Raw genomic sequence first — 25,201 nt, forward strand, 5'->3', positions numbered from 1 at the left:
AGGTCTTTAGCAGCCCATGCTTGTCGTAAGAGGCGACTAACAGGATCGGATGGTCAGACTTGGTTGATGCATATCATCGTATCCCAATTGCATGGATCGATGCTCATGATGTCATCACGGGATTGTCTGGTCAAGACTTGATTATATACGGACCGCCGTCATATAGCTGGAATATTGCTGAGTGCGGCGTTAAACAACAAAGAAAGAAAGAAAGAAACATTAGGTAGAACTTTGCATTAGATATAAATGTGTTCAAATGATGATAAGCACAGATTGTTTTACTGTCCGTCGGTTGCATATACATAGTAATATTCAAGATGGCCACCGTTGTGTCAAGGCCGCACAGTTGACCTTCACGATATAAAGGTTCATACTCCACACAAATTGAAAATTAACTTACAAATGACGATTGGGAGAAAAACAAGTGTAAACGCCGAATGCCCATAAACAATAAAAAACGATGAAATTGAAAATCTTTTGTTCCAGGGCGACCCGGTTTATAAGGAGAGAAACGGAACCAGCCCCCCTCTGCCCCCTAACCGCCCCGGTTTCACCCTCTCCCCTGCCCTCAAGGTCAGCCAGGCGAAACCCCCGGGGAGGGATCGGTCTCAGCGCGAGGATGTAGCATACGATAACCCGGGATACGCTGATGATAATGACGTCATACAAGGAAAGGCGTCACAGATGACGTCAGTGACACTTACTGTACCCGACAGCCCGGCTGATGCTACCGGAGCTTCAAACCAGGCAGAGTATTCTCCCTTGGATGAAAGCAAATTGGACTCCCCGACCCCTAAGTCCTATACGCCTCTGAGTATATACACCCGAGGCACGAACCCGAACGCCCCCAGCGAAAAAGGAGGTGTGTTGCAAGTGTCGGATAACGACTATCAGGTTCCGAGGTCGATTCCGGAATATTGCGAACTCGAACCTGGCTCCACAAGTGTGTCTTGAAGTATGACGTCATTATAACTTACGTTATACGTTGCTGTAGTTGATAAAGTGCTTCCAAAAATAAGCAGACAAGTTGATGAAAGAATTTTGAAGATGCTGGTATTTCCAGATCTCTGCAGATTATACTGCGGTGTGTGTACAATGGGGCACGTGACTATTGATTATAAGGTACCACGTGATATTTAATCATATCGGTGCAATTGTACTGTATTAATGAATGTAACAAACGGATACACTTCGAGGTACCTGTGACAGAAGGCCAGTGCGGATATAACGAGGTCGGCTATATCGAACTCAATTCTAATTAATGTAATGGACTTGTCACGTGGAGAAGTAACTTCGGATATGGCGACTTGATTTTATGAGTCACGGAGTTCGTAACAACCGGAGTTGTTATAGGAGGACTTTTGTTGTGATACGTGGTATTATTTCTCCTGAAGCCTGATGTTGTGAGGGTTATAACTGATGCACTGATGCACCAACCGTGGCTATGTGAGTGAGTGAGCGTGAGTGAGTGAGTGAGTGAGTGAGTGAGTGAGTGAGTGAGTGAGTGAGTGAGTGAGCATGAGTGAGTGAGTGAGTGAGTGAGTGAGCATGAGTGAGTGAGTGAGTGAGTGAGTGAGCGTGAGTGAGTGAGTGAGTGAGTGAGTGAGTGGGTGAGTGAGTGAGTGAGTGAGTGAGTGAGTGAGCATGAGTGAGTGAGTGGGTGAGTGAGTGAGTGAGTGAGTGAGTGAGTGAGTGAGTGAGTGAGCATGAGTGAGTGAGTGAGCATGAGTGAGTGAGTGAAATGAACGAGCATGAGTGAGTGCATGAGTATGTTGATGGGTGAGTGAGTGAGTGAGTGAGTGAGTGGGTGATGAAGTGGGTGAGTGAGTGATCGAGTGAGTGAGTGAATGAGTGAGTATTTTAGTAACATCACGTCGTGTCAGCTTGCTGTGACAGGAAACACCGAGCATTGGTGTGGTGCAGACAAACCATTAAACATGGTAAAGGTTAATCTGGGATTCGAACCCTCGGATTCTGACACGAGGAAGGACCGCGCAGCGTCTTTGACGACAGGGCCACCAGAGTTTCTAAGTATTATTTGTACAGTGATATATTGATGAATCCATACGAAAAGGTGTTACACATTAACATCTGTGTGACAGACAAAAAGAAAATGTACCAACGACACATTTGTAGTGAACTCTATAATCAATTAGGATAATGGCAATGTCTGAAGCACCTGCAGAGCACTGAGCTGATGGATGCGGGTGATTAAAGTGCCGGTTAGGTCCGGGCTTATGAGTCAAGACCTTCGCAATGCTGTACAGATAGTAACTAATACCTAACTTACAAGCAAGAAACGGTTATTCGATGTATTTGATACGGGTATCATAGTTGTGTTTTGGCGACTGTTTCAGCCTATTAACGTTTTAATGACATTTGTAATTTTTTGGTCAAATCCAATTTTCAAGTGTATTCTTTCTTTTGCCCTCAGTTTAAGTGGTATTTATTAATAACTGTCTGTTAACATGAAATTGAATGTCATATTCAATACCGTCTGAGCAGCGTCATTTGTGAAATTTGGATTGGAGCGTGATTCGTTGTTCGGGCATGGCCAACTGTCTCCTCGGTTATCTCCCTTGTATCAGATCCGTGGAGAGAGAGGTTGTGCTGTCGAAAATTGAGGGGTTTCATTAACACATCTTATACCAGAAGTTGTATAATAGAGTCACTGTGTAGACTGCGGTCGCTTCGTGTTTGTCACTTCCTCTGAAATCTCCCCTCACTGAAGAATGTTGCATTTTGTCAGGAGTTCTGGTATTAACAGAATAAGTATTTCTATGTAAATAATGTATTTTTTTATCAAAACAAAGACAATAAAAGAATTATTAATACACTTGATGTGACATTTTATTTAGTTCAACACAGAAAATAAGACGAAATATCAAAGTACAAACATAACAACAAGTAAAACACCTACACGACGCCACCCTCTCCATCCCGAGCCTTCATCTACAACGACAACGTCGACGATCAAGCTCCGGCATAGAGTTCATCAATCTGTACAAAAAACTCATTCTCTTTTTAAGAACAAATCGAATACACACCATGACTACAAGGAATGATAACAAAATTATGCATTTGAATACATATTTCGATGTCAACAAAATAATAATTTCATATAAAAAAACCCATCAATAAAACATCCAATGAATAATCAAGGCATTATTGACCCGGCGATATACATTACGTAAACCCATCATGGAGAAGATATATAGAGAATCTCACCCGAGTGTCTTTTGATATCAAATATATCAACACGAGTTGATAAAAGTGGAAAAAGTCATGGTAACCAGTGACGTCACAATGGTCTGCAAAGCATTGTGATGTAATTTCACTGCAGCGATATCACACTCTGTAGATATCGCTTGATCTAATCCAAGCAATATCTCCTGTGGGAGCCAGTTTTGGATGATAAATTGCTTTCTGCATTTCTGCGTTTTGCTTTCTGCATTTCTGCATTTTGATTTCTGGTTTCCATACACACTTGAATTTCTTGATTTTAATTATTTCGCAAAAACTGAAAAAATACATGTTTTTACATCACCACAAATCGTAATTACCACTGCATAAAATATTTTGAAAATTGTAGAGTCCCTCTTTAAGACAGAAATGATTGTGTTTTGCAATGAATCAATATAACATACACATTTCCATTGCAACAACTGAACCACCCTGTTTGTGTAGTATATACAGCGTCTGCACGGAGAGCGGAAGGCAGGTGGTTAAAACCCCTTTCTTGTGTACTTGTTGTTACCCAGCCTGGCGCTTGGCATTAAGGGACAAAACAAGGAATGGTCGGCTCGGAGACAGTATACTGTGTCTGAGTGGGGTATTTATGCTAAACATTTCACTTCATGACCCGCGAACCTGATTACACATAATAAGTATATGCATTACTCGTAGTAAGTATATGCACACAATCATATTCAATCAGATCTCTTACTCTGGCAAAGCCTGACAAAACCACCATAGGTCACGTGAAGTGAACTTTCCTATCAACCAATCAGCCTGGAGGATTCATAATTCTCGACACAAGCACGAGCGTTAACGGGCACTTCCGAATGGAGAATAAAAGAATTATAACTGCCGTGTTTCAGAGCTCAATGGCATCAGCATAGAATCCGTACAGAGTAAATATAACATGAAAATATCATAAAACGTAATATATATATGGAAATATAATGTAATATTTGAACAATAAAACACCATAACTACCATCCATTCAATGGAAGTGGTAATTAATGCCATAATTCATTTACATTTTCGACAAAAAGGACGAATTAAAAGTGATGTGGGATCCGTTGTATCTCGACAGAGTGGCCTATGTGCTACCACTCTGGGTAAGGTCTGCAGTGCATGTATAGTTCTTGTTTCACTGTACAAAATGCCCAAGACCGCCTCCGTGGTCTAGTGGTTGAGCGTCCGCACGGAGAGCGGAAGGTCCGGGGTTCGATTCCCGGCCGCGTTATACCAAAAGACGTTAAAACATAGTACTTGTTGTTACCCTGTCTGGCGCTCGGCATTAGGGGGCTAAAACAAGGACTGGTCGTCTCGGAGTCAGTATACTGTGTCACAGTGGAGTATACATGTTAAACTGTGGCATGGTATCTCAGTGTGCTAGCACTATAAATCAGCATCAGTCCGGACTAGTACAAGCAGCCACACACACGCTATATAAGTGCAGTAATCTTGAAACGCGACGTTAAACCCTATTTCACCTCCCCTCACCTCCCCTCACCTCACCTACAAAATGCCCGTTTTAAGTACTCAGCCACTGTACCCACTTACTGTAACATCATCGAAGGTATATATATAGGTATATATCTTGAATGAGACGTCAGGAGACCACTTGTGACCAACTCGTGTCATCCCTGCAGGTGTCTGAAATATGTGAGTGAGTTGGGTTTAACACCGCTTCTATCAATAATCCAGTTATATCGCGGTGTGTCAGCTAAATGTGGGAGGAAAGCCCGAAGTGATGCAGGTCTCAGACGTTAACCACTTCGGTGAAACCCACGAGCACGGGTATGGTCCTGACAAACCTAGAAACATAATCGGGGAGAGCCGGTATTCTAACCCACAATCATAGGTTTCTGGCGAGCCAAAGGGACGCAATTCTGCACAGCGAATCGCGGCGCCTTAGACGACATGGCCACCCGTGCCCCCAACTGAAGGTGTGTGTGGTGGTGAATAAGAAACATGTTTGTTGTGACGAGCTGGCCTTGCGAAGGGAATGAATCACCCGTAAAATATACTTTATATACGCGCATGACAACGGCCGGTCACTTGTGTATGTGTGAATGCATGTGTTCAGAGTGAATGCATGTGTGTAGCGTGAATGCACGTGTATAATGTGAATGCCGTCAAACAAGCATCGAGTGTTTACGGTGGTGTTCCGGATACAAGTCTGTATTTCTGGAATGTGTTGTGGCAGGATTAGCCCGTTATAGCCCTGATGTCACCTGTCCGGATATAACCATTCCAAGGACTTTCTCCAGGGTTTATTGTCTGAGGAGAAGGGTTTTCTATAACAGTACATAGCATCAACAAATATAACTGTAAACATCAACAAATAGAATTGTAAACAAAAGCCCTATATAACTGAATTACATATTTGGACACAGGGGAGCAAACGAACCAATACATCGCAGTTGATTTTATCATAAATTGAAATTACATGCATGTTAAGTTAGCGATATTTTGTCCAAACCTTATCTGTGCTGGCGCTTCGTCGGGCTCAAAGGATACTTCCACATGTTTATATATTTTGAAAAATGATTTTATTTAAAACTTTTAAAAATGTAAAATAGCTTTTCCCATAATACACAACTGCTGATGGGTATCTTAGATATATTTGAAAATCAATAAATTTACTTTTTCGGCCCAAATTTCAAACACTGTCATGTTATTGCAAATTCATTTCTTACCCCAGTCTTCATCGAATCAATATATTTTTCTGACAATTCCCCAGTCACAGATTACTTTTTACAAACTGTTGCAGGAATACGTCGTTATGGTTAAATAAAAACAATATATTTTAACAACAGTCTTTCAATTTTCAGTTACATAAACACAACTCGCTATGCTTCCTTTTCCTCCCAAGGTTGTGTAGACATACAATCAATATATGTACAATACAGCGGTAAAACTGTATACTGGCAGTGATGGAGAACTATTCTCTGATGCAGTTGTCTAAAACTTTACCCGTTTTATGATGAAATATATAAAAAAAATTAATTTCTGTTAATGTTTCTTTCTCAGGTTAACGCTTTTCTAGTTTGTTTCATGTTGTTTAACGCCGCACTCAGCAATATTCTAGCTATATGACGGCGGTCTGTAAACCTATCCTACCCTGGAGCTCCACGGGTCTCACGCTGCTCTATGGAAATAGGGTTTGGATGAGAAAGGGGACGACACATGTAATTATGAATAAAAGTTTCTGACAATCAAACATCGTGCGACTTCCGGTTTGTGTTGCCCCGATGGCGGCGTCTGCCGTCATTGATGTCGAAACACCGACATTTCCCTCAGCCGTGTGGTTCATTGATGCGTCATCTTGAGCTTTTGTTATTGTTGTTGATGTCGCTGCTGTTGTTGTCATTGCTGTTGTGGTTGTTGTTGTTGTGGTTGTTGATGTTGTTGAAGCTGAAGCATAACAACATACGTTTGAAACTAACTCTATTGTATAAAGAGGAATTGGGCCTCTATTTACCCACTGGAAATGTCCAATATTATGGTTATGTGATAATGGTCATGGGAGATAGTTCTATGGATATAAGTGAGTGAGTTTTACGCCGCTTTTAGCAATATTCCAGCAATATCACGGCGGGGGACACCAGAAATGGGCTTCACACATTGTACCCATGTCGGGAATCGAACCGGCGTGACGAGCGAACGCTTTAACGACTAGGCTACCCGACCGCCCCTCTATGGATATATAACTTCTTTGTTACAGAGAATGTTCATCCATCGAACTGTCTCTCTTGTTCGTCATATCAACTTCTAAATACCACCTAAAGAAGGCTGTAACTTTTACAATAAATTGCATATTTACAAATACGTATCCTATCTCACACAGTGCATTTTCCCTTCTTTCTCGATCCTTGTGTGGAAACGATCCCAAACCAAGTTTTCAGCTTTAAAAAACATCTCACCCAAACACCCCTCAGTCGCCATGGCTTCCATCACTGACAATGGACTGTGCACTTCTTGTTTTCCGCGCAACTCATGACATCCCACGCTTACTCATTCCAAAAGCATACAGACTGGTGGAACTGTGATGCGGGATTGATGGGTGGTATTAATAAATACACAATTTATGGTAAAATTTGATTTGTTTAAAACTTGCCCTTTTTCACTCTTGTGCATTTATCCCATGGTCGGTAGGGTGCAGATACCCAAACCTGTAACAGGACCTCAACGGCGCCATGTACACGAGGAAGCCGGTCCTAAACTATGATCTGATCCAACAATAAGGCTCATTGCTCGTACATGGGTTTCTTCTTAACACAATAACACCCCCCCCCCCCCCCCCCCCACCCCCCCCCCCCCCCCCCCCCACACACACACACCCACCCCCAACCATGCACTATGCAGGCCCACTTATAACGAGGGCGGGTAACTTATGTGTGTCGTGTTTTCGCAAAGGACGCCACTCTTTCAATCACGAACCACCCCCACCACTCCGTAGCCAGGCAGTGAAGACGGCCCGCACATTTACGGTCAAGTGAAATAAGGTGTAGCAGCTGGGCATCTCATTTTTTTCGATTCGTTGAAGCCGTCAGCTACAACCGCAGTGATTGAGTACGCCAGAACGAGAAGAGGCCACAATCGACAACCCGCTCCATAGAGTGAATCATCCCTATCCCAACAGTTAAGTTTTTCAAGAATGCCGCACTCACCACCCCCACCCCCCACCCCCCACCCCCCCCCCCCCACCCCCTTTTTATTTCGAAATAAATCTTTATTTCTGTATAAATTACCACCAAAGACAATAAATAGATCTTAATGGTGCACATCCCCCCCCCCCCCCCCCGCCCCTTTTAAAAAAAACTGTATCCGCCCATGCTGGGGTTCGCGAGCAGAGGGTTGGGGACACGTGAAACCTCACCTTGTGGCGATTTCAGTTTGTTGAAGGCAAAGTCTTTACAGAAGAATCTACCCTCCACTGGTATTCAAGCATGAAGCTTGGAATTTCAAATAATTCTTCTTGTATGTGCACGATACTGCACGCGATCCCATTGCATGCTGGTGTCGATCCTACGCCCAACTGCTATCAGTTGTTGAGCCAGAACTAGTTGTCCAAACTGGTGCGACCCTGTACCTCCGAGACAGAGACATCCCTCAGGTAGTGTGAGGCACTGTGTGGGACTTCCAGAAACAACCTTCCCTTACCGCTGATAATGCACAGATGCTCATCTTCCCAAGGCAAGGGAGTCAATTGACTGTAAAAGTCCAGTTTCCTTCCTTGCCGAACTAGGCTAGAATTTCTGGCTCGACCATGTCATTTGAAACAGCCGTCTTCTCCTGGACATATTTGTTCTTATCTTCCCGAGGCAAGGGAGTTAACTGACTGTAAAAGTCCAGTTTCCACCCTTGCTGAACAAGGCTGAAATTTTGGGCTTGCTCGGCTATTACGAGTTATGACCTTTCTATTGACCAATCAGATTCCACCTCTCATTTCACTTGCATTTCTTTCAAACAAAATGGCGGCGCCAAGTCAAGACAATCTGATCGATGATCAAGATGTATATTGTAATAAAACGGATCTTACCTCGCGAAATGCATCAAATCATGTGAGCACATCATTTAAAATGTGAAAAGATTTGGAAAATATCTGTCGACGTCCAGTTGACGGAACGCATCTTTTTCAAATCCTGCAGTCGACCGAAATCGGCACATTGAAATTCGTGTTCATAATGAACCGGATGTCCATTTCGTTTCGCGATTTTTATTGGACTATGCATAAACTCGTTAGTCCAGCCAACATATTACTCCATAATTACAGCCTAGTTCAGCAAGGGTGGAAACTGGACTTTTATAGTCAGTCCACTTCCTTGCCTCGGGGAGATGACAGTTGCTATGTAGTGGTTGATGCCATGGCACATGCTGGTTGGGGTCTGTTAGGGGGCGATATTCCTCCAAATGTGTAGGCTTGGAGGATGACTGATCGGAGCCAAAAAGACACTGTGGTTCTGGATACTTCCGTCGTCGCAGCTGTTGACAAGGGGTAATGGCTCTCACTGGGCAGAGTGAGGGGTCTTTGTGTTGTGATTGTCTGGGCTTAAGATCGAGGATGTTTAAGGCACTCACTGGGCAGTGAGGGGTCTTTGTGATTTTCTTGGCTTAAGATCGAGGTTAGTGGAGAGACAGTGAGTAACTTTTCTGGCCTCCTGGCATTTGAGGCCTTAAAGACTTTACCATGGCGTTGTCGTAAGAGTCTTATTGACCTCAAAAGCATGAATCTCGCTGACACGAGCAACCATTGCAACATGTGATCTACTCGTCTGAACCACCTAATCAAGGCCTGAAGTTCAGCAATAGTGAAACGTGTTGTAATCACTGAGTTGAAAGGTGCGAAATACGTAGCAAGTGTAGAACCTTTCAACCTTCGGGATGATTTCAAGTATTGAAGGTATTCTGCTATTCTGCGGTGGTGCTGTAGTCGGGGAATGAGAGTCAGGAGACTGTAGCCTCCATTAGACTTCCATTTGTAATGATATTGCTTCCTACTGGAAGTACGATGTGCATCAGTGATTGTTTGAACCACTTCTAGAATATCCCTTTGCAATTCAAATTCAAGTAAAATATGTCAACAGACCTTGCTACATAACTACCGACACCACCGTTCAAATGACTGCTGATGCCAGAAATAGTCCCGACCGCCAGTGATGCTATCAAACACTGCTCAATAAAGGTTGATCTCTTCATGGGTGACTAATAAATGCAATTTTGCATTTGTAGATGCACACGTTCACACGATGAACAATGCATTGAGACATAACTAAACGACCATATCTCGCGGGATTGTTCGGGAACTCACGTGATTGTGTTGTTGTGCACACGGCCCCTCTGCTCAAGGAAACGTAGGTTGTGGCCAAGTTGTGCATCACCTTTTTTGCCTCTGCTCCACACAGCGTTTCCGCAGCTCTCCCACAACACTCGACGAACATGTCGAGAGCTCTGCAACAGAGTGAGTGAGTGAGTGGGTTTGGTTTTACGAACACTATGTCAGATATATCACAGCGTGTTAGCCTAATGGCGGAGAAAAGACTGAGGTGATGAAGGTCTTGGACTTTTATTGCTGAGGCGAAACCCTCCAGCTGGCCATTGATATGACAAAAGGAGAATTACAATTAAGTGAATCTGGGATTTGAACGCTCTGTCATCGGATCCTGGCACGCTAAGGGACGCAACTGTGCACAATGGAACCGACGCCTCAGCCGGTTCCAGGACCACCTATGCCCCTGCTGATTTAGGCTTAAAGGGAGTCATGGCATAAGTTGACGTGTTTAATATAAATGGAGAAAGCAAATTATTTTAAAGTTTGATTTTAAATTTGAATTTATGTAGAGGGGAATATCCGAGTAACTCTCCATTCCTTAAAAATAATGGAGCCGAGGCCCAGCAGGAATGGGGAGTTACGAGGACATTCCCCGACTTAAAACAGTCCCTACTTTTACAGTTTGACAAAATATTCTCTTGTGAAATATATTTGAAAAATAAACCAGAACTCTCTACAGACTGCATTTATTCTGTTTGAGTTGCCGTTGCGTAAATCACGAGGAATGCGTTCTTTGCGCTTTTGCACGCGCACCAAGCTCCGTCGCGAGCTGATATTCACAATATGGGACAAACTTGTGTAGGGTCCTTGTGTAGTATGTCATCAATCGCTTGTACATTGTAAATGTACATGCTGAGGGGAATACTCGGAAGTATAGAGCCCCGAACAAGGATGAAGGTTGATCTAATTGCTATAAATATGAAAATTGCCATAGGTAACGTTCTCTAACACAACATCATATAGATATGCATACTTTTGAGGTCGACAATTTTACATCCTCAGATCACACGACGCGGGTTCGAACCCCGCTGGCGACACATGTTTTCCGATAAAATTAGAAATTAATCATTCAAAATATTGAAAAAATAGTTTCGTCAATTCCAGGTGCAAATTCATTGAAATGTCGGTTCAGGATAATGTTTAAATGACAAACAACGTGTCCATTCCTGAAAAATTAGGAAGACGTCACAGGTGTGTTTTAATTTCCCCGAGAGCGGAGAAGCGCAAGTGAATGGTTGTCCGCATCCTTACCCGCACATCTCCGTGGTGTCACGTACATCCTTACCCGCACATCTCCGTGGTTTCGCGTACATCCTTGACGTCGTCATTGCACAGGTCGACCTCCATGTCCATTTCTTCTCGCCAACAGCTGCCGATCTTCACGTAGTCTACAACGAACAACTACACATGTAGATGACGTCCATGTCGTCCATGATGCGTACGTCTTCAGATTACAGACTTAAAGTAAAAATAAGCCACAAAACCCTTTCCATATTCAAAAGAAAGCAGTGCTAAAAGCAGAGTCTATTGTACGAGTCTCACTATATCATTAGCATCCCAGATGGTAGTCAGACGTTGGGCCAACGTTAAGTCAAGGTTATCACTTACGTTGGGCCAACGTTGGCTATCAACCTTGAGCCAGCTTTGTTTTGACCGACGGCCAAGCGTTGGTCCAACAATGATGAATATGTGTTCATGGACACCTATCATATAATGATGATGCCGTGTTTTCGAAAGGGTGAGCGTTTCATGCCCCACCGGTAATACCCGTCACAAACACATGTAAAAGCAACTCAACTGTGAAAGCATTATGACACAATATAAAAATTATTTCATAAAAATGTGAAGACTTTTACGAGGGTTTAACATAAACAGCCCCACACTTAATTATCTGACTCGTCTGTCTCCACAATGAAGACCTGTGGTTCAAATGTCCACAGTGTGTGAGTGGGGGAGACGGGACGCCACATTATTCGCACCATATAATGGCGGGGGGAGGTCTGATGCTTCACACCATTGAACATGCGCTTAAAAGACGAGGCTACACAACACCCCGAGACACGGGCACCTGAAGCCTGTACCAACCCCTGAAGCCTCCAAATGTATATGGGAATATGCGAAAATGGCAATCTCATTAAAATCAGATCTTAGTTCTCGCTACCGCTAATCAAAGATTTGAGGACATCCCATTACGGGTCACGTCAGACCGACCTTGCACGAACTTTGACCGACTAATGGAATGACCGACAAGAAGTCGACATTAGCCAATCAGAAAGCTGCTTTCTCGTACTTTACAGCACTAATTTCAAATTGGCCTCTAAAAGAACATTCTTGAATGGCTAATAGATGGTCTAGACTGTATGGATTCGGTCGTTAAACCCGTAACTATCGTTCGGAATACCCTGTGTTAAAGTTTTCGAGGTAGCATGATTAGAAATCACATTCCGACTGTCACGTTCATAATCTGGTAAGCGACGCTCTGATTGGACGGATGAAAGGTCGTTCTGACGTGATCCCTAATGGGATGTCCTCAGATCTTTGTTTATCGGTAGCGAAAACTAAGATCAGATTTTAATGAGATTGTGAAAATGGTAACACCGTAAGTGATCAGCTTCAGGTGTCGGTGCCCGTAGAGTAAAGAGGCTACACTTTGTAACTTGATGTTGCTTTGCGACTGTCGTAACTCTAATGTGGCTTTGAGGCTGACGGAACTCTACTGAAATGTTATGCCATTAGCACAGAAGGACAAACAATCTCACCTTCTTTTGATTGGTTACATATGTTGTTGATCTGCATTGCGATGGCTGCCATGACAGCCGACTTTTCAGATCGCAGTCGCCAATAAACCGCTCGGCACAAGTAAACAGTTGACTGTATTTTCTGAAACGTATAACGAACCATCTTCAGTTGGTCCTGGAGTTTTGATTTCAGTTAACGTTAATGACTGCTGATATCTACGCTCGTAAGTATGTCTCAATCCAAGGAACAAACACTTGAATCCTGGAAAACTTCCTCTGCCAAGTTAAACTTACCACACCAGGTGTCCTAGCCACGGCTGATCTATCTATCTATCTATCTATCTATCTATCTATCTATCTATCTATCTATCTATCTATCTATCTATCTATCTATCTATCTCTGTATCTCTGTATCTATCTATCTATCTATCCATCGATCTATCGATCTAACTCTCTCTCTATCAATATATCTATCTCTGTATCTATCTATCTCTGTATCTATCTCTGTATCTATCTATCTATCTATCTATCTATCTATCTATCTATCTATCTATCTATCCATCTCTCTATCTGTCTCTCTATCTATCTATCTATCTATCTATCTATCTATCTATCTATCTATCTATCTATCTATCCATCTCTCTATCTGTCTCTCTATCTATCTATCTATCTATCTATCTATCTATCTATCTATCTATCTATCTATGATTTAATGAGTCGGAAATGGAATGTTTTGAACCCCTAAGAGAATAATATCCTTTCTCTGTTTGAAAGCAAGGCAGACCTGCATTCGGCGTCTATGTTCGAGGCATCCAGGAACGTCAGCTTGGAACGTATGAGGTTGCTGATGTGGGGACAAACTGCTGCCTCCTCATTGCTACATCCTGCCGCCGAACTGACCAACGCTGCAGAACAAACATGGTCAACTACAGTTCCATGTCATACAAACTTCTTCGTTGTGCCGTCAGGTGGCCTCGATATTTCAACTCGACATCTGTCGGCGCCGTGGAGAAGTTTGGATGTCATGGTGTTTATGTTTCACCTATTCTTAACAATTAATAAATTTTATATTGAGCATCAAGTTAAATTTATTTTCAAAACAATTAAATGTTTAAGAAAGATTTTTATTTTCTGGATGTTATTTTCTGGTGCATCGATAACTTGATTGTCTGGTTTGTTTACAGGCCGCCATCGCGAACACGTGATGTCATAACTCTGTGTGTGTGTGTGTGTGTGTGTGTGTGTGTGTGTGTGTGTGTGTGTGTGTGTGTGTGTGTGTGTGTGTGTGTGTGTGTGTGTGTACACCTATATATACATGTACGATATATACGTTGCCAGAATACCATGTGTGTGTGTATGACTTATATAGTGGATGTCATGGTTACTAGTGAATCAGATGCCATGCTCCTTCCTACCTTGTAAACTGTTCCAACAAGAAGATGCCCATAGCAGACATTGCTGGATGTCTCAAGTTAGAATTCTGTTATTTGTATTCAGATATGCGTTTATACGACTGCACAGGTGTTGCTGACGCCCCCATTGATAGACTTCTTCAAACAGTTCAAGAATGATAGATCAAAGCAGAACTACCGAGAATAATCTGATTCTGAATAATTTTGATACATCCCAGCTCCTGTAAAAAAAAAGAACCAAACACAAGACCCAATACTTAGACATTGTCTACTAAAGTCGTAAATCGACGTGAAGAGGCAGTGCTGTAGAGACGTGTTGTGAAGAAAGAAGTACATCACGTGACGTGTGATACACAACGCTGTATCATTGAGGATTTGACTTTAAGTATATGCACAGCTTCGCGCAGGACACAGATTGACCTATCGTTAGAGCGCTACCGACACGCGACAGTCAAAGTTGCACACGAAACATGAATGCAAACATCCCTTGTAAGTTCTTTAAAGATCTGAGTTAACGTTCCCATGGCAATGAGGATTAACTTTAAGCCTAGAATTGATTAAATGACTAGCTAGGGATGATCCGGATCTTCTGAGAACTTCATCTGTTGCAAGTTCATGTGTATGATCTCTCAACACATGATCTCTCAACACATGATCTCTCCACCTCCAACACACATGATCTCTCCACTTCCAACACACATGATCTCTCCACCTCCAACACACATGATCTCTCCACCTCCAACACACATGATCTCTCCACCTCCAACACACATGATCTCTCCACCTCCAACACATATGATCTCTCCACCTCCAACAGACATGATCTCTCCACCTCCAACACACATGATCTCTCCACCTACAACACACATGATCTCTCCACCTACAACACACATGATCTCTCCACCTCCAACACACATGATCTCTCCACCTCCAACACACATGATCTCTCCACCTCCAACACACATGATCTCTCCACCTCCAACACACATGATCTCTCCACCTACAACACACATGATCTCTCCACCTACAACACACATGATCTCTCCACCTCCAACACACATGATCTCTCCACCTCCAACACACATGATCTCTCCACCTCCAACACACATGATCTCTCCACCTCCAACACATATGATCTCTAAACCTCCAACACATATGATCTCTCCACCTCCAACATACATGATCTCTCCACCTCCAACACACATGATCTCTCCACCTCCAACATACATGATCTCTCCACCTCCAACACACATGATCTCTCCACCTCCAACACACATGATCTCTCCACCTCCAACACACATGATCTCTCCACCTCCAACATACATGATCTCTCCACCTCCAACACACATGATCTCTCCACCTCCAACACATATGATCTCTAAACCTCCAACACATATGATCTCTCCACCTCCAACATACATGATCTCTCCACCTCCAACACACATGATCTCTCCACCTCCAACACACATGATCTCTCCACCTCCAACAGACATGATCTCTCCACCTCCAACACACATGATCTCTCCACCTCCAACACACATGATCTCTCCACCTCCAACACATATGATCTCTCCACCTCCAACACACATGATCTCTCCACCTCCAACACATATGATCTCTAAACCTCCAACACACATGATCTCTACACCTCCAACATACATGATCTCTCCACCTCCAACACACATGATCTCTCCTCCTCCAACACACATGATCCCTCCACCTCCAACACATATGATCTCTCCACCTCCAACACACATGATCTCTCCACCTCCAACATACTTGATCTCTCCACCTCCAACACACATGATCTCTCCACCTCCAACACACATGATCTCTCCACCTCCAACACACATGATCTCTCCACCTACAACACACATGATCTCTCCACCTACAACACACATGATCTCTCCACCTCCAACACACATGATCTCTCCACCTCCAACACATATGATCTCTCCACCTCCAACACACATGATCTCTCCACCTACAACACACATGATCTCTCCACCTACAACACACATAATGTCTACACCTCCAACACACATGATCTCTCCACCTCCAACACACATGATCTCTCCACCTCCAACACACATGATCTCTCCACCTCCAACACACATGATCTCTCCACCTACAACACACATGATCTCTCCACCTACAACACACATGATCTCTCCACCTCCAACACACATGATCTCTCCACCTCCAACACACATGATCTCTCCACCTCCAACACACATGATCTCTCCACCTCCAACAGACATGATCTCTCCACCTCCAACACACATGATCTCTCCACCTCCAACACACATGATCTCTCCACCTCCAACACACATGATCTCTCCACCTCCAACACACATGATCTCTCCACCTCCAACAGACATGATCTCTCCACCTCCAACACACATGATCTCTCCACCTCCAACACACATGATCTCTCCACCTCCAACACACATGATCTCTCCACCTCCAACACACATGATCTCTCCACCTCCAACACACATGATCTCTCCACCTACAACACACATGATCTCTCCACCTCCAACACACATGATCTCTCCACCTCCAACACACATGATCTCTCCACCTCCAACACACATGATCTCTCCACCTCCAACACACATGATCTCTCCATCTCCAACACACATGATCTCTCCGCCTCCACCTCCAATACAGGACCGGCGACTGTAACAGCGTCCACCATCCCGACATATTTTGATGGGAATGTGATGTTGATGTTGCTGGATTACTGAGTAATGGGCAGAATAGATTCACGTGTGTACAATCCAGCATCTATGAGCAATTCTGATGACATCAGTGCAGCTCATTAGTGCTAAAGACCAGTGAAGAAGGCTAGAATTGGTTTTCAGCAACCCATGCTTGCCGTAAAAGGCGACTATGCTTGTAATAGACGACTAACGGGATAGGGTGGTCAGGCACACTGATTTGGTTAATGCATGTCATCGCATCCCAATTGCGCAGATCGATGCTCATGATGTCAGTCACTGGAATGTCTGGTCCAGACTCGATTATTTACAGACCGCCGTCATATAGCTGGATCATTGCGAGGAGCGGCGTTAAACAACAAACAAACAAACACTGGTGGAATATTTGAACGATTCTCTTCGCGTGTTATGGTGAATAATACATGTGACGGAGACCCGGGCGTCAATGGATCGTCGGTTCAATGTAGCGTGACTATTTAATGATTATGTCATACAAGTACTCGGGTATTCCCGCCCATTCCTGGGGAAACATTAGTGCTAAGGCAGCTTCAACGTTCTAATGTATGATGGCGGACAGACAGACTGTGGACAGACAAGCGATGGACAGACAGACGATGGACAGACAGACGATGGACAAGCCTCCAAGACTTGAACGCTCACATATTAACTAATAGCACACTGCTTCAAGTTCAAATGACCAATGCAATTTTCAATATGGCTCCTTGGCGGCCATGTTGGAATTTTATGATCGTTAATGACTAAGGGTCATATATGCGATTTCATAGATGTTAAAGCGTACGTCGACACAAGACAAATAAATGTCTTGGGACAGGTAGACATGTTGTAGCATGCACTGGAATTCGTGAAGGATGATCGTCTCTTGTCAACTCATTGCACTCTTTCCGTGACCTCACTACACTCATGACCTGCACGGACACCCTGTGTGTGTGTGTGTGTGTGTGGGGGGGGGGGGGGGGGGGGGGGGGTCAACAGCTTACAATTCGGTTAAAGGGTAAACATTGGTTTATTTATAAATATAGTGTATCCTGAACGGTAGACATAAGCGCCATAATATTTCCTCGTCGACAGGGCAGAGTTTCCGTGTGTGAATCATCATGAGAGAGAGAGGGAGAGAGAGAGAGAGAGAGAGAGAGAGAGAGAGAGAGAGAGAGAGAGAGAGAGAGAGAGCGAGAGAGAGAGTGTGTCTTTACTATCACGCAAAAGTTGTCTTTGTCTTCTGTACCTGTCCAACGTTATTGCTGTCGAATAATTGCATGTAATTAAATATTTTTGCATAAAATCGCTTTTCCCCTAAAACTGATATACATTAAAATATCAGATTGTTTTCTTCGATTTAGTCAGTTGAGGGACGGTAAATTAAATTAAAACCACAAAGTTTGTCGGAGCGTTAGGATCAATACATTTGACAGTTTTAATTTTTATTTTGGAATATATAAGATCATAAATCGTAAATGGCAACATGAATAGAACATTAATTTATCATTAATTATTCGTATGGAAATTATGGTGGTAAAACATATGAAATATGTCGCACATATATCTCGACATCACATGACACCTTTCAGGCTTTGCATCAACACGGCGGCAAACTCTTTGTTCGTCAGATTACATATACAACAAAATAATTTCGCCCAAATATTTCACTTGCCGTGCACTCCCGGTGTAATATATCGAAAAGCTGTTGAAGGCTGAATGAGATAAAAATGCTGATTTATCGTTTAAGAATTAGGCAACAAAATATAATATCCCGAAGAAAATTACATGGTTAATTCAAATTGAAATTTAAACAAATTACAATGAGAAAAAAAGTTATTCAAAATGTTATATCAACACAGACAAGACAACATGAAAAAATATCGTTCACTTCGTTCCACTTTTACATGCTTCACTATTGTTTTTGCGTCATGTGCGGTTACCTCCCGTGCCGTGTTCATTAACGTCGTTGGCACCCCGTGGAATAAGCGCGGTGAGAATTTCTTCCAACAGATTTGATAAATTTAGGGATTTCGTTAAAGAAACAACAGCGCCGCTTACAAGATAACGGAAATGTGTATACACAGACACAACAAAGGACACAGACACGTGTCGTAAAAAATAGAAAGGAATGAATTTTCTTCACAATTACCCATTAACGCCCATGTGCCCACTGAATGGCAAAGTTTCTTTGTCAGATAATTGTTGGTTGCAATTTAATTGATATAATCATCACCGCTATTTTACTTTTTATGCACAATGGAATATGTTTCGGTGGATAATCGAAATTGTTTTTTCTGACGTTTTATATTTAGTATCCGAATGTTACATAGATTTTATTCATATGTTGTTGTTTAACGCCGTTCTCAGCAATATTCCAGCTCTATGACGGCGGTCTGTAAATAGTCGAGCTGTGGCAGGGGAGGGGCTACTTTAAAATAAATACTTTTTTTTCAAATAGAAACTGCAAAAAATAACTGGTTCTAAGGTTTCTTCTCCTTGAATATATTGCTCAATGGACATGCTGAATGCCCTTAAAAAAAATTGTCACAAAAAGAGAGTGCATGTTTTGACGCAGATGCCGAAAAAACACCCTGTCTCTAAAACATTTCCAGTGGTAATCTGTAAGAAAAAAAAGCATTGAGATTGAAAGTAAAGGAAAAATGTTTGAAGCTGTTAAAAGTTTATACAGCAATGTGAAGTGCGCCGTTAGAGTAAATGCTTCGTTTTCACCTTGGTTTAAGGCCCCACGGGGACTACGGCAAGGATGTCTCGTCTCTCCATTATTGTTCTCTATTTACATTTACGACCTAGCGGCCAATATAAAAAAAACATGAACTGTGGTGTTGACGTAAATGATTTAAATATTGGTATTATGTTATATGCTGATGATATTATATTATTGGCGCCCTAGGAGGACAAACTGCGAAATATGTTAAACGTGGTCAATGAATGGTGTCAAAAGTGGAGACTTACAGTTAATCCTACAAAAACTAAGATTGTTCATTTTAGGCCTCCCCTTACAAATTACTCCACAACCAACTTTTCAATTTTGAAGTATAGTAACAATTATAAATATCTTGGTTTGTGGCTCAACGAACACATGGACTTTAAGTTCACAATTAATGAACTGGCTAAATCGGCAAGCCGAGCTTTTGGTGTTTTATGTACAAAAAATTTTGATGCTGGTGGTTTTACTTATGCAATTTACACTAAATTGTATGAATCCTTGGTTCAGCCTATTATGCAATATGGTGCCTCCACCTGGGGGTTGTATGAACATAAAAAGTTAAACACTCTGCAAAACAAAGCATGTAAATTTTTTCTCGGGCTTAGACGTAATGCGTCAAATGTCGCCGACAGGGGAGACATGGGTTGGAAATCATGTGTCACTAAGCAACGCATAGAAGTATTTCGTTTATTCTTCCGCCTTAACAGTATGGAAATTACAAGATTGCCCCGTGTCATTCATGCTTGGTCAAGTAAAAGAGGGCGCTCATGGGAAAAGGCGGTTTACAAGCTAGGTAGAAACTTAAACGTCGTGGACTTGATCGATGTCCATTCGATGACACGTGGCCAGTTCATTCTCATTAAGCAAAAATTATTTCAAGTGGATGAAACTGCTTGGTTTTCAGAGCTGTGGAATGATGTTAATAACCCTAATGGTAATAAGCTGAGGACCTATAGATTGCTAAAGAAGGATCTAGCGCCTGAGCCCTATGTCTTATCAAATTATATCCATAGAAACACCAGAAATTATTTGTGCGTGAGTGTGTGTGGGGGGGTATATTGTACGTATGGTGTGTGTGTGTGTGTGTGTGTGTGTGTGTGTGTGTGTGTGTGTGTGTGTGTGTGTGTGTGTGTGTGTGTGTGTGTGTGGTATAGTGTACGTATGGTATATGTGTGTGAGTGCGTGTGTTTGTGTGTGCGTGTACTTGTGCGCGTGTGTGTGTGTGTGTGTGTGTGTGTGTGCGTGGTATGGTGTGGGGTGGTGTGATTGTGTGCGTGACTTACTTTATAAGTAATTTGGCGTGTGTGTGTGTGTGCGTGCGAGCGTGCGTGTTCATAACCCAACCTTAATTTTAAAACATTGTGTTTGTATATGTCTTATTTTACCTTACCCAGATCATGACGTTATAATTTGCTTTTATGTCTAAGTGTCTCGTAGGCCATACCTGGTCGGATGTTATATTTTACTGTTCGTGTACGTGTTTTAGTATGAAGTGTATATAACATATGACACTATCATAAACATTATTCTCTCTCTCTCTCCTATTAAAGTTAATTCGGACAAAATCGAATGACCGATTGCCAAACACACTATACCCACATGCACAGTGCTGTATAAAAGTGCAATACTCCTGAATGCGACGTTATACCCCATTTCACCCCCTCCGCCCCACCCCCATCTCAACAAATGGCGGTGCTGTTGTCGTCCAACGCGGCTTTGTCATCATCAGATCAGCGCCGTGGTTGAGTGGACCACACATGTTATTTTAACAGGAAGTTTCGAATTGCCCCTCAACAGAACTCTCAGGAGCCCTATCTCAAGTGCGCACACGGGAGACTATTGTACAATGCCTCTGTTCGAGGAGGCTTCCTTTTTGTGAGTCCACACTGCGTCATTGAATGAGTCGCGATGAAACGTCCGCCTGTTCCTTGTATCGACTTATAGTAGGATTTGCTTAGAGGTTTAACATATAGTAAGTATAGAGGGTCGATGGTGTCTGTTTGTGGTACCTATACCACAGCTTCTCAGCTGTGTGGCGCTTTGTGCATGTAGGTTAGGGTTAGGGTTAGGGTTAGGATAAAGTAGAAACTGACACTACGTTTTTCTTGAAAGGACATCAGTTTGCAATTCATTGCTGTAGTTATTTACTTTCTATACTTCAAAGATTTGTATCATAGTCTATTTTGTTTAATCTGAAAATGTGGTAAATATTGATAAATGTGATGTATTTCTTTCCTAATATTTATATCTTGGCAAGTGAGCAGAGTTAGATACTTATATCACCGATGTTTAAAACCAGCTATAAATAGGTGGGGTTTTATAAAACTAGCTATAAACATGTGAGGATATATAAAACTAGCTATAAACATGTGGTAATATATAAAACTAGCAAAAAAACAAAACACATGGAGATATATAAAACAAGTTATAAACATGTGGGGATATATAAAACTGGCTATGAACATTAGGGAATATATAAAACTATCTATAAACATGTGGGAATATATAAAACTAGCAAAAAAAAGCATGTGGGGATATATAAAACTAGCTATAGACATGTTGGCATATATAAAACTAGCTATAAACAATTTGGGATAAATAAAACTAGCTATCAACATTAGGGGATATATAAAACTAGCTATAGACATGTTGGATATATAAAACTACCTATAAACACGTGGGGGTATATAAAACTAGCTATAGACACGTGGGGATATATAAAACTAGCTATAGACACGTGGGGATATATAAAACTAGCTACAAACACGTGGGGATATATAAAACTAGCTACAAACACGTATGGGTGTATAAAACTAGCTATAGACACGTGGGTATGTAGAAAACTAGCTATAGACACGTGGGTATGTAGAAAACTAGCTATAGACACGTGGGGATATATAAAACTAGCTATATTTATACAACCAGTTTATTCATATATAACTGTAAGGCCACAGGCCCATAGTACAGAATACATGACAATGTGGAAGCGGTTGGGAATGTTACAAGGATTCATTTCTTAATAACATGGCATGATATATAAAGAGAGAGAGATTTTGTATAGCCGTTTTGCTCACATGTGAAATTAAAGAGATAAACTTGTATTTATTTGGATGTACATGGTATTTCTGTTCAATATATTTTTTCCTTAAATTATCATATTTACAACATACAAGTAGAAAATGAAATTCATCTTCGACAACATTTAAAGAACATTGTTTACATAATCTTAAACATTTGGGTATTTTGTTGTGCCTGCCTAACTTCAACCATTAACCTGTGTGAGCTGCATCCAAATTGTGTTAATGATATTCTGCATTTTCTTATATTTACATCAGTTAAATATTTTTCTGCGCATATTTGCATTTTAAAATATCTATAATATTCGCATTTGCTAGAAACATCTACAGTAGATCTCCATGTTTGAAAGTACATGTCAAAAAGCGTCTGCCTTATTTTCGATATGAACATGGCATGATTCTCTAAGAAACATTGGTTTTCCCAGATGTAACCATACCCACATTTATACAGTAGACATTTAACATTGTTTGCCCAATTTTGATCTCCATTCTTTTCATACAATAGCATCATATTATAACATTTTTTTGGCAATCTACTTACTGGCATTTTTAGTAATTTTAACCAATATCTTATGATTTTTAAGTAGTGATATATATACAAGGGCATGCGACCACATTCACCATAAACCATTGCGTTAGACGTACTATGTTTAACACCAAGAAATCTTTTGCATGCGTATAAATGTACGGATTCAATTTCTTTAGCCTCTGCAAAACCCAATATTTCTGAACCATAGGAAAGAATAGGAGCTATTTTTGTGTCAAAGATTTTGAAGAAAGATTTATAAGCACACTCGCTAAAATGTTCAAACGTTTGTAAAATGCCGAATAGCATCCTTTTAGCTTGGATTGCTGCATTACATATACGTCGGGTCCATGATAATTTACTTGAAAATATTACACCAAGATATTTATATGAGGTTTCAGTTTGGAGTAATTGTTCCCGAAAGTACCTCTTTTCGTTTTTTGACAGAGTATTTCCTTTGCTAAATACAACAATTTTTGTCTTATCTAGATTAACATTAAGTTTCCAAGTATCACAGTACAATTCTAGCTGATTTATCAAAGTTTGTAAACCTTTTACAGTACTCGAGAACATGATTATATCATCTGCAAATAGTAACATGATTTTTTCAGTTCAGGATGTAATTGTATACCATCATCATAGTTTCTTTTGATTTGGGCTGCAAGCACATTAATAAAAAAACAGAAAAAAAGGGCTTAATACACATCCTTGGCGTACACCAGTATGACATATAAAAGAATCTAAATCTTCCTTATAAATACCACATAACAATTTACCAATTTTATTACTGACACCATGTGAATTAAATAGATACCATAACTAATCTCTACAGACTGAATCGAATGCTTTCGAAAATCTGCAAATATAGCATACAAGTTTCCACGTTTACGTTGAATATACCTATCTATAAGAGCCTGGAGAATAAACATATTATCAGAAAACTAGCTATAGACACGTGGGGATGCATAAAACTAGCTATAGACACGTGGGGATATATAAAACTAGCTATAGACACGTGGGGATATATAAAACAAGCTATAAACACGTATGGGTGTATAAAACTAGCTATAAACATGCTGGGGTATATACAACTAGCTATAAACATCTTGGGATATATAGAACTAGCTGTAAACACATGGGGATATATACAACTAGCCACAAACACGTGGGGATGTATATAACTAGCTATAAACATGTTGGGATATATAAAACTCGCTACAAATGTTAACAAATGGGGATATATAAACTATAAAATGTAGGTATATAAAACTAGTTATACATGTGTATATATGTAAATATATGAAACTAGTTGTATGCATGTATACATGTTGGTATATTAAACTAGTTGTACGCGTGTATATATGTAAATATATGAAACTAGTTATACTATTCATCTCTAGGTGTATCTTGTAAACACATACATGACTTTGATAATCATTGGAATATCCATGCTTAATAACACAATACATCTTTCCTATAATGACATGTAAAATGCCCAATCACAAAAGATAATCTTACCCCCTACTAGGCTAGCCGCCAGGACCATGAACTGCATCGTGTATACTCAGGCTGTGAAAGTCGGATTTCACATGCTGATATGTTGATGTTGTGTTGATAGAAGCGACGAGGCGACACATGGGCGGAACTGGGAGGAAATGCTGGCGTTATCACTAAACGGAGGAAAATACGATGTCCTGTTTGAGCGCGACCCTCCAATTGTTGCCCACGTGACCACGTTTGTTGACAACAGTGTGGATCTATCCATGTACATGTAGCCGACTATATCTTATTAAACCACCCATTTTCCATTCTATCTTCCCATCCATCCATTGATCATCCATCAAACATCTTAATTGCCATCTAGTTATGCTAATAAACCTGTATGCATTGAGAAGAGCGTGAGTGAATCTCTTTTACACCGCTTTTAGCAATAT

At 41.4% G+C, this 25,201-nt stretch overlaps 1 protein-coding gene and 1 pseudogene across 3 annotated transcripts in view; one reads left to right on the forward strand and one right to left on the reverse strand.

The window, feature by feature from the left end:
• LOC139444764 (uncharacterized) overlaps positions 1-3,188 on the forward strand; it is a 30,748-nt gene extending 27,560 nt beyond the window's left edge. For all 3 annotated transcript variants that reach the window (XM_071225711.1, XM_071225712.1, XM_071225710.1), the window contains exon 7: positions 487-3,188. In XM_071225711.1, coding sequence (XP_071081812.1) covers positions 487-954 — 468 coding nt within the window. In that variant the 3' untranslated portion in view covers positions 955-3,188. The remainder of the gene's footprint in view (positions 1-486) is intronic.
• Positions 2,824-24,889, reverse strand: LOC139444765 (uncharacterized; annotated as a pseudogene).
• Positions 24,890-25,201: the final 312 nt, after the last annotated feature.

This window comes from Haliotis cracherodii, unplaced genomic scaffold (assembly GCF_022045235.1).
Source record: "Haliotis cracherodii isolate W230 unplaced genomic scaffold, xgHalCrac1.p SCAF_6, whole genome shotgun sequence".
Lineage (NCBI taxonomy): Eukaryota > Metazoa > Mollusca > Gastropoda > Lepetellida > Haliotidae > Haliotis > Haliotis cracherodii.